This window comes from Montipora foliosa, chromosome 6 (genome assembly GCF_036669935.1).
Source record: "Montipora foliosa isolate CH-2021 chromosome 6, ASM3666993v2, whole genome shotgun sequence".
NCBI lineage: Eukaryota > Metazoa > Cnidaria > Anthozoa > Scleractinia > Acroporidae > Montipora > Montipora foliosa.
The window spans coordinates 30576207-30596206 of record NC_090874.1 but is presented as its reverse complement, the minus strand read 5'-3'; the positions used below and the strand labels follow the sequence as shown (position 1 = coordinate 30596206).

Here is a 20000-nt window from a genome sequence, read left to right as displayed (position 1 = left end):
CTAAAAATTTTCTTCTAACAGCGTTTCCATAAATACTGACTCAATTTATGCCAGATAAATTTTTCTTATACCATGTATAAGAAAACAGAATTAAATGGCTGAATAATTCAATGGGGTAACCGAATTAAATTATTATTAAGTTATATTTGAGAGGGTCTTTATGCAGTGCTGTGCCGTTTTCATGGCAACAGTACAGTCCAATAACTTTAAATTCTCTGACATTAGTATCAGTCAAATATTAAACCGTTTTAATCGATGGTGTTGCAATTCTTTTCCAATGGAAATCCGATGAAATAAACAACTCTTTTCCTCCTCCCACACACGACGGTCAAGACGCTTGAATGTCACGTTCGTCCGAAACGGCTGACAAGGTTGTCCCTCCAACGCAGGGCTCCAACGCCTGCATGATCGCTCTATTGATCGTATCCAGCTTCTTGATATCCAATTTACCACTTGTAACCGCCACCTATTATCTTTCAATCACCCAACTGTGCTTCAAGTTCGGCTTAAGGCTTCGTTTGCATTCGGGCAAAGATGTGCCTGTTCCAAGGAGAACATTAATAGATAAAAATTATTTACTCAGCTAACAAAGGTCGAGACTTACGAGACAAGGATGCTACCCTAAAACACGTATCACCTACGTAAGGTATCATCTGTCGCGAGAATATGTGACAATCTCGGTGACACGAGAAAGCTTCGTGTTCATTCGCCAATAATAATAAACAAGTCGAAATCCGGCACAATTTGTACGACAGTATATCTCAAACATTTCATGTTCAAGGGCATTTTCCTTCCTGCGACAAGCCCGTTTAGGAGCCGGAGTCTTTCAAGGAAGACAATAAAACAAATAATGTAAACAAGTACTAAATACCAAATACCAAAGATGTTCTGATATCCATAGTACATAGATGCATGTGAATAGGGTGGTTAGCCACCCCCCGTTTTGGCTCCTTTTTATTTTTTCTATCTGCTTTTTACTGTATTTATATTTCTGCTGGAGCAGATACTGTTCACCTGACGTGAACATTAATGCAAAACATAAACAAAGTCAAAATGGCAGCCCAAACTATCTGGACTTTTGTCAGAGTACATACTTTCAATTCACTCCGCTTAAAATATTCCTAGATCCGCCACTGAAAGCATGATAAGGACGACGATGACGGCTACGAGTGTCAAGTATCTAAAGATATTATTTCCCGTTACTGTAATAATTTTACGATTACTCCAAGTCGCTCGGCATGGAAAGTGTGACTCCACATTCCAAGAATAAAATTGGTGAGAACGGTGTGGATATTTAGAGAGAAAATTGAAAATTCATCGTCGAGTGCTCGCGTTCTCAACATGACCTCAAATTTGATGATTTCACGTCGTTGTCAAGTCGAGAACAGCAAAGAAATATATCACAGTGTAAAATGCACGTGCAGGGCGTGCATAGCTATTGCTAATCAAACCTATTGTTTTGTGGTCTTCTCGTAGCCGTCGTCGTCATTCTTGCTTAAGGTCCCTAATTTCACATGGAAGAAACTTGTACGGCATTTTCGCTCTCGTTCTTTATTTTGTATTTTCTGATATTTCACCAACTTGTGCTGCATGAATGTCGTGTGTCCCAGCCACCATGCAGAGGCGTAGCCATGTGGATCTAGAGTGCCCGTGGACCCCCTCGCTCCTGGAAAACAAAATAATCGCGAAAAAACAGCACTGTGTTACAAAATGAAGAAGAAATTCACCTTTGCAGTGAAGAACAAGAATGTATCAGCGCGCTGCAAGTGAGAGAAGTAAAATCCTTTCGTACAGTGTCCGCATTTTCGGTGAAAAGCAGTCGCTAGATTCGCAAAAAGGAGGGAAAATATTGAGCTTAAGATCGAAGGTCTACTGCACAGCGTATCAGTCACCATGTCCTAACAAACGAAGCTTGGCATCAGTACTTTCAGCTCCAAAAGAGGTAAGAATGAAATAATGTTGGCTTAGAAAATCGATGTTTGTTTTATTACATTGACATCATCAAGATGGTAGAGACCTTTGAAACCGCTGAGCACGCAACTTCAGAAGCGGATAGTTCTGTAAAATCCGACTTAAAGGTCATAAGAGAACAGGTTGGAGTCCACTTTAATCAGTGGTATGGTGCAAGCATTGCATTTGGTAAAGACGTTGACGTTGATCGTTCTATGCCAAGAATTTCGAATAGACAGCAACATCGTAATAACATTACTAAGATCTCTGTGCATCCCTCTCATCCTCGTAGCCCAGATGGACGCCTGCTTCGGCGAAAATACGACGAAAATGAAAAGGAACTTTATTTAAGTGTCTACTCTTCTAGCGCTGGAGCATTACTCCGAGACACTGTAAACTGAACTTGACAATTAACGCAAATAAAGTCAGATGTCGGTTTTTGAGAAGAGGGAAATACCGGAGTACCCAGAGACTGAACCTCGTGCTATCCCTGCTTCCTGGATGTATGGAAGCTGATGTGCCTCGTTCCAGAAGTAGTGGTTAACATGAACGAGACCCTAATGGGCACGGCCCTTTAATTTCATGAAGATGATCTCGCCAAATATTGTTCACGTGGAACTTGTTCGTTGGCGCAACAAATGGTCAAAGGTGGAGAAAGCTAGCCTACCCAATTTAGCATCAGACGCCCTGAGAGAATGCGATCCTGCATTTTTCCGAGCATGCATGTGCTGCTTCGCGTTCTTTGTACAGTACTCTTAAACGCCTGAAGAACTATTTACGCAATAAAATGACGACATAGAGGGAGTCGAGGCTTGCTCTGAACTTCAATGAGAGATCAATAAACGTGGATGAAATCACTGATATATTTGCCACACGTCATCCACGCTGCCTGTTGTTTGCAGACATCTTGTCTAACCAGCATTAAGTCAGGAGATTGAAGTACAATCTGGTATCTCGCATACGTACACCTAATCACACAAGTCAAGTTTATTGTGCAAGTTTTTGTAGTGGCCAAATGAGACCAATGAATGTAGTCGAAATACTTTCGTGGTAATAGAAGAAAGTACTTGAAATGCAAGGAATTTTGCTATATATTTCTTTATTTTATTTTATTCGTTTATATCCAGTTGACGAAATTGCAATTGCATATCCGAATGTGTTCCGGCTGAGGAGAGCGGGACATGTCCCCTACCCCTCTCCCCCACCAGTGAAAAATCCTGCCTACTCCCCTGTATGAAAAATGAAGAATGCTTGCCCACAGTGGTCGGCACATTTACCTTGTTCTCTTTAGTTCAGTTTTTACTGGAAAAGAAGATTAAACATAATAACTTGCATAGTCAACAAGTACTGAAACGAAAAACGGTGATAAAGTGCTCTCGGGACGATGGGGTTTGAGGCCTAACTAGCACTGATCATGACGATTGAAGGCCACAAACTGTAAAGGCCACAGAAGAGATTGCTCATATCATTTAGTACGTTCTGATATTTCTCACTGTTTAGGGGCACCACCAACCTTTTCAGATTCAGGTACATTCAAAAAGACATTTAGAGCGGCATTGGCAACGGACAGCGTCAAGTTGACGTGTAAAGCAAATGGAGCGCCCCCACTGAAGTACAGCTGGTTAAAAGACGGTCACAGAATACCAACAAGACGAATGCACCCCTCATCCTTTAACGCCTCAAATTGGTACCTAAAACTGAAAGATTTAGTACTCACCGATTCTGGGAAGTACACTTGCATAGTTTCGAATCCTCATGGCAGTATAAATCACACTTATACCCTACAGGTTGTCAGGGGTAAGAACCTTTTCAAATGATCTCACACAGCTTTTAGGTATCAGGTAAATTTTCAGGCTCCAGTTGTTAAAAGGATGGATAACTTCATCCAATGGATAAGCCACTATCCAGGGAGTAAATTGTACTCTTCGTTAAACACTGGCCAAGGTTTCCGTACACGCCTTTACTTAGAAGTGCCTAGAGTGTGCATATCCACGATCACGTGAGCAAATACTGAAATCTTTGTGCACATTGAAAATATTAATTGGATAATTGGCCTTTTCCTCCGGATAAAGTTATCCGGCCCTGGAACAACTGGGGCCAGAGGGACAAAACTGAAAAATAAGATCAATTCCGGGAAAAAGGGCGACAAAAGCAAAACCGAAAATAAATCGCTTCGAGGATAAATAGAACCTGCGTACCAAGTCTCATCAACCAACAGGGTGAACATAGCAAACCGTGCGCTGGGGGAGAGGACTGGAACAAATATATAATATATATAATCGCGTGTTCATTTGAAAAACAGAGATAATAAGGCTTGTTACCAGTTTTTGTGTCCAAATTGATCAGTAATTATTGTGTTAGATACAGTAATGCACAAAATCAAAGGAACCCACTTCTGCCTGAGAGTCATCCCTGCTCACTCGCGGTGCCCTCAACTGAAGTTACGGAGTTAAGCGAAGCTAATTTTTCTCTCTGTTTAACAATGTTAAACTATGTCACTAGCACTGATTGATTTCTAATTGCATCAGGATGGAAACTGAGAAGATCAGCGAGTAATTATATTCCTCATACTATGGTACTATTCAGAATTTATATTTGAGTTGCACATTAACCCTAATTTATCTTTGACATATCTTTGCAGGCAAACCTCAAACAAGACCGATTCTTCAAAGCGATTTCCCGAAAAACGTAACAGCAGAGATTGGAAGCAATGCAACAATGAAATGCATCGTGCTGCATAGTGCAACGCTGCCTGATTTCACATGGTGGAAATCGGACAAATCCATCACATTTCTGAAAAATTTTACATTCAATCTTGAACATGGTTCATATGATCGCATTGATTCACGCTTTTATAAAACTGTTCGGGTTGGTAGGAACTATGGAGTCGAGCTAAGACTAAATAATATAACAGAGAAAGATTTCGGATTATATACCTGTTTTGTGGGAAACCGTGTTGGATTTGCTTCTAACAGTGCATTCCTCAGCAGATATGTAACACCCACACAGACTACTAAGAGAGGTAAGCTGACAATTTTTGGCATCACATAATTAAGAATATTCTCCTCTAAGGAAACATTTAATGACTCGATAGCTCTCAATGAAAGCGCTGGCTAAAGCTACAAAGTAACTGGCTATGCCATGCAAGACAAAAACCGAAATGTGCTGTAATCTAGCCGGGTTGATTAAAAATAAGACACAAACAGCAGTGATAAACATATTGAACGTGTTCAGTTTTGATTATGACTAGACGTTTCGTATGTGACCTACATACATTTTCAAAAGTAACCGTTGAAATTTAAAACAGCTATTTATATATAACAAAGCAGATGAGGGGACTGGAACCTAGATTAAGCAAATACTTAACAATAAAATATATAATAATAATAATAATAATAATAATAAAAACAGAAAAGATTAATAAAGCATCGCTAAAATAAAGGGCAAAACAGACTATCATTGTAAAATAAAAGAGACCTTATTTATTCAAGAACTTGAGCCAGCTTTCAACGTCAACGTCGGAAGTGAAAAGCTGATGCTTTGTTAATCTTTTCTGTTATTATTATTATTATTATTATTATTATTATTATTATTATTATATATTATTGTTAAGTATTTGCTTAATCTAGGTTCCAGTCCCCTCATCCGCTTTGTTACATATAAATAGCTGTTTTTAATTTCAACAGTTACTTTTGAAAATGTATGTAGAGCACATATGAAACGTCAAGTCATAATCAAAATGAAAAGGTTCAATATGTTTATCACTGTTGTTTGTGTCTTATTTTTAATCAAACTACGATGGCCCAAGAACAAAAGTATTTACGATACTAGCCGGGTTGTTTTCGTCTTGATAAGTAAGTAGTTCGGACGTCAGATTAGTTTGTTTGGGTAATTATGACTAAAAGCAAAACCCGCAATTTCTTAAATGACCTACTCTGGGCGACAGGGGATGTATCGAAAATTAATGCAATGCCATCTATTCCGTGTGTTGTTTTCGTCGTCACGGAACTGATCGATCGCAAGTGGATGGGCTCGCTCTTATCCAGATGAAGAAATTGAAGGATTAATCCCCGGACTTACCAGATAATCAAGCCTGGAATCGTTGTTAAAGAACGAAGAATCTTCGAGTATTACATCAAGTCTAGCATCCGTCTGGTGACGGCTTGTGGGTGATTCAGTTGCTGGTCTTAACTCACGTGATCAGCGAGTAACCTTCCTCATTTCTCGGAGGATTAGTTTGGGACACAAAACTTCGTTGCCATGCGATCAATGAAAAGTCAAGAATTAACGAACAGCTGCAGATGAAAGGAGATTAGACCGCTTATCTCATTCCCATTCTACATCAAACTATAAAATGTTTATCAAGTATTTTCCCCATCGGGTTGCTTAAGTTTACACCTGTTTCATGGTATGTTATATTAACGATTGTGTGTTTTGTTTTTCCTCAGATGAAACAGAAAATGCTACTGAAATACTTCTTAAGGGCAACAAGGAAAAGAAGATTCAGTTAAGCTTATTTCCTCTCCTACTAGTGGCAGTTGCTTTCGCTGCAGTGGTTTTTCTTGGTTTCTGTTACTTCAAAGAACTAAAGGAGAGATTTCCAGAGAAAACAATAACATCAAAATTCTTTTCGCCGGAATCTAACCTCCCAAATCAAACTAATAGGACCCTAAGGTTAAGCTCTTCAGGATCCGTCAGCTCCACAACGCCTTTTTTAAAGAACAGAATTGGCAGCTGTAGATCAACGCTCTCGTCAGATCTCTCAACGAGAATTGACTCCAATTTAAAAGAAGGTAAGTCTCACAAATTACAATTAGTAGGTTAAACTACGCGAGTTATTGCTTTTGAGAAAATTGGTTACAGGGCAATGATGCGTTCCGGTGACTTTCCCATACAATGCAATCCCTTCAATCAATGCTCAGTATTTGCACGGTCTCTAAGTCGGTGTAAAGTTATGTAAGGTGCGCGGGCTCAGTGGAGTAATAATAATAATGATGATGATGATGATGATGATGATAATAACAATAATAATAACAATGGCTTTATTAGCATTTCCACAAGGTGGCTCTTCGTCTGCTAAAATATATCTTCTAAAATACAAATAAAGTTAAAAATGTACGTAAAAAGAGGTAAAATAAGTATACCTATGTAACAATGTTTAATAAAAACGTTAAGCTGAGAGGTCATCTTTAAACTTTTTCATTAAATGGTTAAATGTAATCTCAGAAAACTGATTACAATCAATACAGTTCCGTACACATCCAGGTAAAATATTAAAGCTCTTAGCAGCTTGGTCTTGATAAATGTGTGGTACTAGTGGGATTTCAAGCTGCATAGCTGCACTGGACCTCAGCGTTCGATTGTGCCTAAATTGCTTCAGTCGCAAGTAACGTGGACATTCAAGAGAAATAGTCGCCTTGTGAACTAACTTTAACAGCTGCCATTCGATGTGTTCTTTAAGCCCGGTTTACATTGCGACATAAGCATAAGCATAAACATAAGCATAAGCATAACGAAGTTCACACGTGTTGCATAAACATAAAAGAAGTGACATACACAAGAGCAGTTTGTTCTCCGAAAAAAATCGCTGGAGAATGGGACGAGCAACGTTTCCAAAATGAAGTACGAAGAACAAATTCTCCTCCTATTATTACTCCTTCTGCTTTGTCAAGAAAACGACGGCGACAAGAAAGAGAACGATAAAATAGACTGAAGAGGTCCTGTTGGGTATTTTCTGAGGGATATTTCCGAAAGGGGAAAGAACAAGGAGACTGGGGAACTGCAACTAGTGGACTGAGAATTTTATTTCTGGCGATTTGTCGCAAAGGCAGGGATAATTGCGAACCGCCCCAGCACGTTTCTTGTAAAAAAAATAGTACCTTCGGACGCCGTCTTAGGCACTATTAACTTGAATATCCGTTGACATAAAAACAGCTGACACCTCGGTCTTATGCTTATGTTTACGAGGGCGTTCAATAAGTAATCCCCCTGACCCACTTCCCATATCAGTAGAGCAACGAAACTTGGCACAGTTATTAGTCTTTCTCTATATAGGAACCACCCAGAGTTATCCATTTCTCCCATCGTTTGATGCAACTCTGGAAACAGTGTTTGTAGAACACCCCAGGTTGGTCCTCCAACCGCGACGTGACTTCAGAAATCAAGGCTGCATCATCTGGGAAACGCTTTCCTTTCAAAAACGACTTCATGGCTGGGAAGAGGTGAAAGTCAGAGGGTGCAAGGTTAGGAGATTAGGGAGGATGGGGGAGGATTTCATAGCCAAACGCCCGTGCTTCTGATCTGGCGACATGGACCGGAGCGTTGTCCTGCAGGAGGAGGATAACTTGGCTGATCTTGCCCCGCCTCTTGATTTTGATAGCTTCTCTTAATTTCCTCAAAAGTGAAGCATAATAGGCTCCTGTAATTGTAGCACCCTTTGCCAGGAAATCTGTCATCACTACTCCGTCCTGGTTCCAGAAGACTGTTAGCATGACCTTCCCAGCGGAGGGCTGCACCCTTGCCTTCTTTGGAGGTGGTGAGTCCAAGTGCTTCCACTGCATTGACTGGGCTTTGTTCTCTGGATCATAGTGCTAGACCTAGGTTTCATCCTGTGTAATCAGTGTTTTGAAAAACTTTGACTCATCTTCTTGGCACATCTCCAAATTCATCCTCGAGCACTCGACGCGTTCTCGCTTCTGTAAAGGTGTGAGCAACCTGGAAATCCATCTGGCAGACACCTTATGCATATGCAAATGGTCATGAAGGATAGTTTCCAAAGACCCTGTACTAATCTTGACCTCTTGGGCTATTTGGCAAATAGTAATGCGCCAATCTTCCAAAATGGCAGCCTCAACTTGACGGACAGATGCCTCATCAATGGCAGAAGGGGGTCGACCAGGTCTGGGAGCTGTTTCCACAGACTTCCGGCCATGTTTGAATTCACGATGCCAGCGTTTTACAAGGTCATATGATGGGGCATTATCACCATAAGTTTCTTTCATTTCATCAAAAGTGTCCTGTGGTGTGTGTCCTTTCAAATACAAAAACAGGATCACTGCGCGACACTCAACAGGCTCCATTTCACACCTGACTTAGTTCAAACACCTGTAAATCAGAAACCACAATTAGTTCAGAGCTGTAATTTTCCACATAACCCATAGAGATACAAATCATTGCACATGCAAAATTTCAGCTAGATCAGACAAATGGAAGTGGGTCAGGGGCATTACTTATTGAATGCCCCCCGTATGTTGCCCCCGGCTTACGCAGTTATAAACGAGACATAAGCATGGAAACGATTCCTTTTTCTTATGCTTATGCTTATGCTTATGTCACTCCTGCTTTACGCCGCTTTTGCTCTATGCTTATGTCACAGTGTAAACCAAGCTTTAACTTGTAACCAATTTAGCATTATAATATCCTCACTTTCAACAAATTTACCTACATCAAAGCTCGCACATGCTGTTTGAATTGTTTTTAGGCGTTAAACAAAGTAATGTGGCAAATTATGATAAACAACACAATTATAATAGAAATAGGAAAGTACTAGGGCCTGAACTAACTGCTTACGAATATGAGATGGAAGAAAAAAACCTCAATTTCTTTTCTTTTCAGTGTAATGAAGCGTAGAGAAATTGTGGGTATGCTCGGTCGGTGTAATATAAGTATTCTGTAATTTACAGAGAATACTATTTCCAAATGGTCTGCATACAAAATAGTATTCGTAAAAAATGAACAATAACATTGAGTTTGCAAGACATGTTAGCGACAGAACTGACTTCCGTCTTTAAACACTTCCTGTGTCATAAAACGTCAGTCATCACGGGTCACTTCGCACGACGTGGCCAAAAATCACTCCAATTAGTTACGATAGGAAATTGAACGACCCTCGGAGTTTTTCTTTAACGAGTACATCTTTTAAAGATCTTCCTCTTCTATACGAAATAAGGGAAGGGGTTTTAAAGATTTCTCAGCAAGGGTTGGTTTTGTATAAGATGCCAGTTGTTGTTGAGATTAGGCACTGCATGATGGGCGTATTCTGTAATAATTCTTTTTGCGGGCTTCTTTGTTTATTTTTAGAGCCAACATTCTTTCAAAGCCGCTGTTACACGTTGAAACGTTTAACTGAAACTTGCGTGTAACGACGCGGCGAAACAAGTTCACCAGGCGTTGCATCGTGTAATGGTCGGTTTCGTCAAACTTTTTGAACTGCCGTTGTGAGGCAAGTTTCACGAAAAGTAAACTGCTTTCTACTTCTGCGACAGTCGCAACGATCGCAGTGGTAATAAAAACAAGAGTTCCACCGTGAAACACCACTTTGTGACATTTGTCTTGCAACGAAAGTTCAAAATGTTACAAGGCGCAACGCCTGTTGAAACTTGATTCGCAGCGCCGTTGCACATAAGCTTCAGTTAAACGTTTCAAACGGTGACAACGGCTTAAATCTGACTTCAGATGACTGCATGTTCACAAGGTTATCTGGATAACCCCTGTGGCGTATTCTGTGTTTGAATTGTGCGTTGTTTTCTTCAAATTTTGGTTTTCAGTGCATTGTTCGTTCTGAGAACCCCTAGGGATTAGCCTTTGATGAAGACTTTCCTGACCCCTAGAGGGTGACAGGAGATAAAGTGCATGAACTATTCTCGTCCCCAGAGCCCTTCGTTATTTTGGTCACGTGGTCGGCAAAATGAAAGGCTGTGGTCGCAGCCAATACCGGATTTCCGTAAATCTCGGACATCCGGCAGGGCATGCGCACTTCTTTCAAGTTTTAATAATCGTGAGTGAGGGGAGAGAAGATATTGGTACAATTACAATAACGCGAATTTACATTTTGAGATGGCTTTATCGTTGCCGTCGCCGTCGTCGTTGCTTAAGGTCTCTATTGATTTCGCCTAAGCTTCTACGCCTTTTTTGGTAAAGTCGCCATCTTTCAAAAGTTTTCATTTAATCTTTCGTAAAGCGCGCCAACTAAGGCAAGTCCCATTTGTTTCCGACATATGGGCCGGAAGCAAAATGTGATGCGTAGCTCTTGTAATATTATTTTGTTCTGCGCATATAATTTTAATCAGCTAACAAAAATATTCGAATTCTTAGGTGCGACCAGAGCCTTTCGTTTCGCCGACCACGTGACCAAAAGAAACGGAGGGCTCTGAGGACGAGAATGTGCGTGAACTGGAAAGTTTCTGTCGGTTTAAAGTGCGTGCGCACACCAAGAATAGAGTGACCTTGTATAAAGTGACAGGTATCTAAGATCTGAATCTCAGTCGTGAATTTTATGGTCAGATTGTAGCTATTTGCTAGCTCTGTGAAATTGTTTACTTCTTCTTTGGTTATACTCCATAGAGGAAAGATGAGTTGCTTGTATGGACTAAGTTTGATGATAGCTGTTACAATCGCATCCATGAAAATTTTGGCAAAGGATACTGCGGTTTCGTGCGTTTGAAAGTAGTTTTTCCTGTTAAACAAGAAAGAATTTCTTTCAAGATAAGGCTCAACAAAATCTTTGAGGAAGTGAGTAGGTATCGGATAGTTGCGTTTATGGAATGTTTCGTATGTCCCATATACATTGGTGGAGCAGGCGATTAGTACCCCCAAGTGGTAACGAAAGTAATTAGACACATATTAGAACACCACAAACCTCATTTTTAATGCACAAATTATTGCACTAATTGAATTATTCAAATATGGGCAAAATTATATGATCAGATAATAGAATGCAAATTAAGTTTCCGTAGGATTGTCCTAACCAAGCTTCGAACAACTGGGCCAAGGAACTCGGAGCTGAACCAGAATCTTGAATGAGCTTTATATGTATCATTTCTTCAGTCCCTGATTTAAATATGACTTACTTTACCAGTTTGTGTTTAATGCAGAATTTTATGAACTACCGTGTGACGAGGAGTGGGAAATTGATAGATCTCTATTAACAATGCGGGATGAGCTTGGTGAAGGAGCATTTGGTTTGGTGATGCGAGCTGATGCTGTGGGATTGCCGGATATGCCTAAGACATACTCAGTGGCTGTAAAAATGCTTAAAGGTAAAATATACTGTAATCACCGTTTGTCGCGGAATTTAAGAGAACATTCGACTATATGGAACTAAGAATGAGTTGATCACTATCTTTTCCAGCTAATGCAACTGAGTATGAATTAGCCGACCTTTTGTCTGAAATGGACACAATGAAGGAGATTGGAAAACACGAGAACATCATCAATTTGATTGGTGCATGCACACAGAACGGTGAGGATGTTTTACTTAATTTTAACCTCGTCATCCATGACGCGGTTGTGAATGTCTTGACTGAGGAAAGAGATGGATATTATTCTTGGTCAATCGAGCCTGGTTAAAATTCTTTGGTAAAAATTTCATTTTTGTTTGTCGCTCGGTGTATTTTACACTAAAAAGTAACATGAAACACTTAAACAGGTCCCTTGTTCGTGGTTGTTGAGTTCGCGCCCTATGGCAATCTCCGACAGTTTTTAAGGGACAGGAGACCTTTTGAGTATCCGCAGAGCAGACCAAGTTCTCGTGGACCTTCCTTAACTATCAGAGATTTTGTGTTTTTCGCACTACAAGTAGCAAGAGGAATGGAATATCTTGGTAACAGAAAGGTATCGTTGTTTTTTCGTCGTTTTGAACCAAACAAGAATCCGTTGAAAGGAAAAACAAGACATCTTTGGCCACCTAACTGTAAAAGAATGCCCCTTATGTAAAATCCATGAAGGCTACTTTACGGCCGATTTTATTATGTGAATTACAATAGAACTTAAAAGTTCCGTTCTCATTCATGGCTGCAAATGAAGTGATTACTTCGATAGTGGCAAACCAGAAGTTAAGAGTTTTATAAGAAGTGATTCGCTCTGACGAAGTGCTAACGCTCGAAACGTCAGCTTTTGGAATCCCTGCACTGTGGTCAATTTACATTACCAAAATCCGTTGATAAAACCACGTTTTTGTGTATTACTTCCCCACCGACGCAGCACCGCAGTTTCTTTAGAAACTACCCGGGCCCCTTTATAAGGTGTGGACCAGATCCATGATCTCGGCAAACTCTCTAATCAATCCTTTACTGACGTTGTCTATTATCTAGCCTGTCAAGCCCGACACGTTCGAGAAGAGAATGTGACAGACCACACTATGGGAACGTTATGCCCGCTACTCCTTGCTATAGCATTATGTCTTTAAAAGAACTAAAATGCTATTAGTCCAACAGAATTTAAGAACTATTAGTATTAAGTATTAGTCCAAAAAAATTTTACGAAAAAGGGTTGTGGGAAGAGGATGACAGGGAATCATAGTCCTTATCCGAGAAGACTTCAAGATCAAACCATTTTCAGTTGCTACTATAAACTTAAGGCAGCGCTTTACTCTCAGCTCTGCTTACTCAGCTAACCGGTCGGCGATGATTTATTGAACTGTTTACTTATTTATTTATTTATTTATTTATTTATTTATTATTTACTACCTTATTTATTCATCTGTTACTGAACAACGTTAAGTGGAATAATTGGGTTTGTCTCATAATGAAAGATCACGACAACAAAATGAACTTCTTTTGCAACTTGGTCGCGTTACTTAATTTGTCTTTGTCACTGCCGTTAACGTGGTTTCGTTATTTCACATTTGCCGCTTAATAATTGGTTAAAAACCACTATTCAATGTTGGTTTGTAAACGAATTCGAATCCAAATGATCAAGGTTAAATATTACAAAATTGATCGATATATCATGATTACTTAGTTTTTTTTGAAATGTATTATTTCAGTGCCTTCATCGTGACCTCGCCGCCAGAAATGTTCTTGTAGGGGAAGATTTTGTCATGAAAATAGCCGATTTTGGCTTGGCACGAAACGTGAAAGACCTCGAGTACTACAGAAAGACAACAAAAGTAAGCAAATGTAAAACCGTCGCGTTCAAAAATTGTTCTACGTCCATCATTAAGGCTTGACATAGTTATTTTTTCTTATATTTTCAGGGCCGTCTCCCGATTAAATGGCTGGCCATTGAGGCTTTGTTTGATCGAGTTTACACGACTCAAAGTGATGTATGGGCGTTCGGTATCCTGCTCTGGGAGATCTTTACATTCGGTAATGCGCCGATAAAATCGAAACTATTTCTGTGCCTGGGGAGTGGGGAATTTGACCTTTGCCTAGCTGGGGTGGGGATATTTGAACCGAAATTATCATTTTTCAATTTTTTTTTTCCGAGCGCTAACAGCTATAAACACGTCTTTGGACGAAATGGAAGAGTTTAAGGAAGAGATATAGCATTTGTTCAAAAGTTGTCTTCAAAGGAATTTTGGCTGCATAATTCGTCTTTGTCATACTATAGAGCGAATATGCACCCCCATTCCATTGTTAAATATCTAAAACTGTGTACGTTTTTGTTAGAGGTAATCAACCCACAATGAACAATTTAAAATCACTAGTCTTAAACGCTCTAAGCTCTGTTGTTAAACAACCTTTGCCATGTTTCGGAGTTAGAGCAGCTTATACTCCCGGGAAGGGAGGCGGGGGTGGGGGAGGGTTTCGAGTTCATCGGCTCATAAGGGACTTGATATTCAGAATTTATCTTCAAGAAACATTATAAATTAAGAATTTATTTTCAACGCCTTTTAACATGGATAAAAACGACCCTCAATTCAAATATTTTATTGCTCAACTTTCGCCCAGATTCCGAAAGTTACAAATTTGCCGAATTTCATTTTCCCAGGTGGCTCACCATATCCTGGAATACCTGTGGAAAGGCTGTTTGATCTTCTTAACTCGGGGTACAGAATGCAGAAACCTCAAAATTGTCCCGAGGACATGTGAGTTGAAATATTATTCAGTACATATCAGCCTCAGTGGCAACGCGCGCGTAAGGCTCAAACAGGTGTTCAAACATACTGGCCGTTTAGGGTACTCTGAACGGCTCGGGCTAATAAAACGTGGCGAGAAAACTGACAATTAGGTGCGAATTTTGAAATTATAAAGTAATTTTTTCCACAAAGTCATCTTTGAGTGAAATTTACATATCAGTAATTTGGAAATCCTATAAACAGATAGACTTTGTCAAATCAAGACATATACTTGGTTTGTAAGGGAAGCAAGAGCTAGACAGTTGTTTCTCTCTTTCCATTAAAAAAAAAACGGTATCTACCTTTTTCCTTTTGTGACATTTTTTTTTTGTTTTGCGGACAGATACTACATGATGTTGAATTGTTGGGAAAAGAACCCCAACAACAGAGCCTCTTTCACAGAGAAAAGGATACAACTTGATACCATATTATCATCCCTGACAATTAGGGTAAGACCATATTATTTTGGTTTCCCTCTTTCGGAAGGTGAATGCCTCTTGTCCGCTGTATTCTAGCGCCATGTGTGTTCAGTGGCGCCTGCTCTTGCGAATAAACAGTATCACTACTGACTAAGGATAGAAACCTCAGTAATCATCTGTAACATAAGTTGCCCTATCTGCTTACTTTAAAGAGAAAGTACGGTCTAGAAAATTAAAGTTTCTCTGAATCGAAAGTTCTTTACCTGTATTGTCATACTTGACCACTCATTTCGACTAAATATGTTTAAATAGCCAACATCAACGCTTCAAAAATAGGCAAATTTAAATTTAAATCCGCCGTCCTTGTTTTTGTGTATGCAAACGAGGCTATGACGTAGCAATAAGCAAGGATTTCTCCGGATGACTAAATGTACTTGATGTAAAGAAGAAAACACAGGCGAGGGAGACCAATGCTTTGTAAACTTGAATCTTAATCCAGAGGCTAAATTGTATTGATGTTGGCTCCACCTCGGAACAAATTTACCTCGTGGTCGTTAAACAGGGTTTTATATGTGAGTTATATGCAGGAGTTTTACACAGCGAAAGAGAGCTTGCAGTGCTATCCCGCGCTCATTACTGTGAAATAAAGGTCTGGAGATCAAGTTTAATCTGTCTACCGTGGCCTTCTATGAGATCCCTGTTACAACTTCAAAACAAACGATCGATTTTTGCACATTTCCATCAAATGGTAAGGGTAAAACGTTTCAGTAGTTTCTATAATTCTAACAAAATTTAACCACATTTCAAGTTATGTTTATTAACGCATAACAGTGAAAGTCGTCTATATATGGCTTGATTCAGTTTTCTCGCTCCAATATAATGATATTTTGAACTAGTTGACTGAGATTTTCGTATGAAGCGAATGTCACCAAGACCAATATCCACTACCTGAAGTCCTCTTTGGTAAAATGACAGACCCGAACAGACAATATAGCAGTCAGGCTTTCACGTCTGAGGAATCCATCCACGTTTTATTTTCGCCGGCCAACTTTTCTTTAAATTTTAATTTTCCGGTGTAAGCTTCGGTTTTTTAAATTTTTAAATGTGTTCTCAAGTCTAGACATGTGTCTAGTTTCATCCCCTTCGAAAGAGTACGGGCGCGGCGCACGGCCCGCGACGGCCCGGCGGCCCGGCGGCCCAGTCCTGATTTTCCACAGTTTTTTTTTGTCCAGCGGTAAATCCACGCGCATGCACAGATCTGCATCGGGTTTGGGCGTGCAAAATGAGCGGCGGTGAGTTTGAATTCGTTTACCATTTTAATAATCATTTCAATCCTTTTCGATCCTTTCTTTTGTTGCATGCATCTAAGTGAAAAACGTTGTCACTCTGTTTATTCGTCTGTTTACAGAACCCGATAGAGAGGAAGTCCATTCTCAAACGATGTAAGTTATTTTCTAACCACAGTTTGAGATTGAAAATTTCATAACCCAAATAATGAGATATGTGAACTGCGTATTGTCACTGAGTTGCGTTTTGTCAGTTTATAAGGCAATCACATTCTCACTTTGTAATCAGATGATCTTATGGTAATTCTGTGCAATGGCAGGCAACAGTTATGAACGGCGGTAGATTTGCGTTTGCATGCTTTATTTGTGTAACTCTGAAAAAAAAAAAAGATTCGCAGTTCACATATCTCATAACTTATGATATTTTCACTTTCAAAGTATGATTTGAAAATAACTTACATCGTTCGATAATGAAAGTCCTCTATTGTGCTATCGGTTTCTATCAAGAGAAAATGAGGAGACAGAAACGGAGGCTCCCGGTCCAGCCCTTGGGATATGTAATGTCCACGAAAGTTATTTTTAGACAAGCGGTTCTAGCGGAAGTCTGTCTTCCGAGACGTCCGCATGCAGGCCAACCTACCTCTTTGGGCAACAGAAAAGAAAAAAAAATTCCGAGAAAGCCAAAGCAAGACTGCATGCGGACGTCTCGGAAGACAGACTTCCGCTAGAACAAAGACTTTCGCTTGTCTAAAAATAACTTTCGTGGACATGACATATCCCGGCCAACGCCCTGAGCCTCCCTCTCTGTCCCCTCATTTTCTCTTGGTTTCTATAAAGAGACGAATGAACAGAGAACGAAAACGTTTTTATCTGAACAACATGCAACAAACAGAAACAAGAATTCAAATGATTAAATGGTAAACGACTTCAAACTCACCGTCGTCTATGTTGCACGCCCAAACCCGATGCAGATCTGTGCATGCGAGTGGATTTACCGCTGGACAAAAAAACTGTGGAAAAACAGGACTGGGCCACCGAGCCCCCGAGCCGTCGCGGGCCGCCGGGCCGCTGGGCCGTCGCGGGCCGCCGGGCCGCTGGGCCGTAGCGGGCCGTGGGCCGCGGGCCGCTGGGCCGCGGGCCTGCTTTTAGTAAAACCCAAAGAGTACACCCCAACAGCAGTAAGGGACTGTGCAATAATTATCAGGAGGATGGGGGGGGGGGGGGGGGCCAAAAACCAGAGGGGGGGCCTTAAGTTAAAATAATGGAAAGGAGGGGGGGGGCTCTACATTAGATTTCTCAAGTAAGTTGAATAAACGAATTGAACGAATAAATAAACATTTTCCAAATAGACAGATGCCACGCCTTTGACTATCCATAATGTCTAAATATTGCATCAACATAAACAAATGCTTCAACTTATTTAGAATGTCAACATATGATAGATTGAAACAATCGCTCATGCACAGAAGTCACAAACCACGTTGTGAGCTTTGCCAATAAAACATTTGGCATTTAAGAGGTCCCGCAGACATGCCAGGTCTGTTCTTGATTTAAACAGCGAGAGGGTTTCTAGGTCTACAGTTTCTAGCTGAGGAATGCCACATATTTCTGTTTCATAGTTGTCATCAATGGGTTCACCTCCCAAAGACCGGAAAATTATACAGGTTCGGGTCCTACGGCTTTCTGAGGCAGCAATCCTCTTCTTCTTCCTTTTTTTCTTCTGTTCCTTCTTTTTTCTTGATTTGGATGCTTTAGATTTGGCACCAATAGGAAATGTCGCTTTATATTTAGGCATCACCCTATCCAGGTCTTCTACAAGATGCAGAACGTTTAAACCGACTTGAGACTTTATTGAATGACGTTGTTCAGCATTAAAATTGTGTAAACAGCTGACTGTTTACTTGACTAACTTGGTTACGACAGCATTAAGCTTGTCCTGGATATCATTTGCCTCTTGTTTGCAACGTCTGATGTTGCTGTCATCATGGGGAGCTGGCTTGTAATCCTCTCGGAGAAACCTTCCTGCACAAGCAGGGTTGTCGGATAAAAGATATTGGTATCTGTTCTCAAGTTTTTCAATATCTAAAGGTACGGGTTAGAGAGGGGGGTGGGGGGGCACATCATAATTTTGAGAGAACGTGAGAGGGGGGGGGGGGGGTCACAGCTAATCTTGACGCTGCTGGAGGGGAGGACCTATCTAATTTTTCCTTTGGTGAAGCTCATTTTAGGACCCCCCCTTCCTGATAATTATTGCACAGTCCCTAATTGTTGATGTGAAAAGCCTTGCTACTTGTATTGAGCAACATCTGAAAGTTTCGTCCGCTTATTCTTAATTCAACGCTTTCCCGTGTGAACTCAAACAAATACGTTTATTGAAGCATCGAACACGGCTGTCGCTGAAGGAAGAAAGTGAAAAAGGTACGCTTGTCCAATATTTCTTTGTCGCATGTTCAAGCTTTTATCTTGTTTACATTTGCTCTGGCTGATTTTTGCAGTCTAGTTTGATTGAGTAGAAAATCTATAAATATTAAGTAATTTGAGTTTCTGTCGCACTTATGGACTACATGGCCTACTACCTATTGAACCACAAGACCGTTTACCATAGTTCATCTGACATTTGAATTTTTCGAAGCAGAAAGGTCACACAACATTGAGAAAGTGATCGGGGATCGAAGAACTTGGTAAGGTCGAACACGTTTTTTGACTATTGCTACGTCATAACACATCATATCCAAGATGTCGCTCTCTAAGTCACGAAAGAGGCAACTTCAAAGTGCTCTTGTCACATTTTAACAGGGAACTGGACTAAACGGCAATTATTTTCGAATTACAATGATATTGAACGTAAGGAGAAATGTAGACTCGGAAAAATAACACACTTATTTTCGAATTCCTGGGGAAAAGATTTCGTAATTTAGAGAAACTTTTTCTCGACCGTACTTTACCTTTATACGTTGATTATGATATCGACAACGACGATGATGATAGCAGTATCGTATTACGCCTCTGATGTCACTTATGGTGAGCACTTTGGACCTGATAAGTGAACAGAAAATTATGTATTTTACTCGCAAGGAAACCTATTGTATGTGTTAGCAGCAAAACATACTCCACATGACCTGCCAATTTCCCATTAAAACGTTCTACCGCTCGGTTACCACTGCACGAAATATCAACTAGCGGCATGTTTGTTCTGATGGTAAACGAGGTGGTAAATAATTTATAAGGAGTGACTTCGGCATATTGACCATTCTCGTCTCCAGTGCCGCCCGGCCCTCTTAGCCGCCAGAGAGTGAGCACGAGAATCCGTTGGCTCTGGAGACACAGGTCGACGGAAGTCCTAGATACTGGGACGTCCGGCGTTGGTAATGTATGAAGTCTTGAAATATCCACTATAATCGAGAGAACATAACGGCGGCTGCATGAGGGAAAACGTTCACTGTGTAATGCTCTGCCTCTACTTGAATTTAGAATAGATCTCTCATTGTGAACCGCAGGTAAATGCAC

The 20000-nt window shown here is 40.4% G+C and overlaps 1 protein-coding gene across 2 annotated transcripts in view; it reads left to right on the top strand.

Annotated features, from left to right (window-relative positions):
* The window catches only part of LOC138007114 (fibroblast growth factor receptor 2-like), a 24452-nt gene that overhangs the window by 1217 nt on the left and 3235 nt on the right, over positions 1–20000 (top strand). For both annotated transcript variants that reach the window (XM_068853850.1, XM_068853851.1), the window contains exons 3-12: positions 3451–3747; positions 4592–4972; positions 6399–6743; positions 11823–11987; positions 12080–12190; positions 12377–12561; positions 13715–13837; positions 13925–14036; positions 14662–14758; positions 15132–15237. In XM_068853850.1, the coding sequence (XP_068709951.1) occupies positions 3451–3747; positions 4592–4972; positions 6399–6743; positions 11823–11987; positions 12080–12190; positions 12377–12561; positions 13715–13837; positions 13925–14036; positions 14662–14758; positions 15132–15237 (1922 nt within the window). The remainder of the gene's footprint in view (positions 1–3450; positions 3748–4591; positions 4973–6398; positions 6744–11822; positions 11988–12079; positions 12191–12376; positions 12562–13714; positions 13838–13924; positions 14037–14661; positions 14759–15131; positions 15238–20000) is intronic.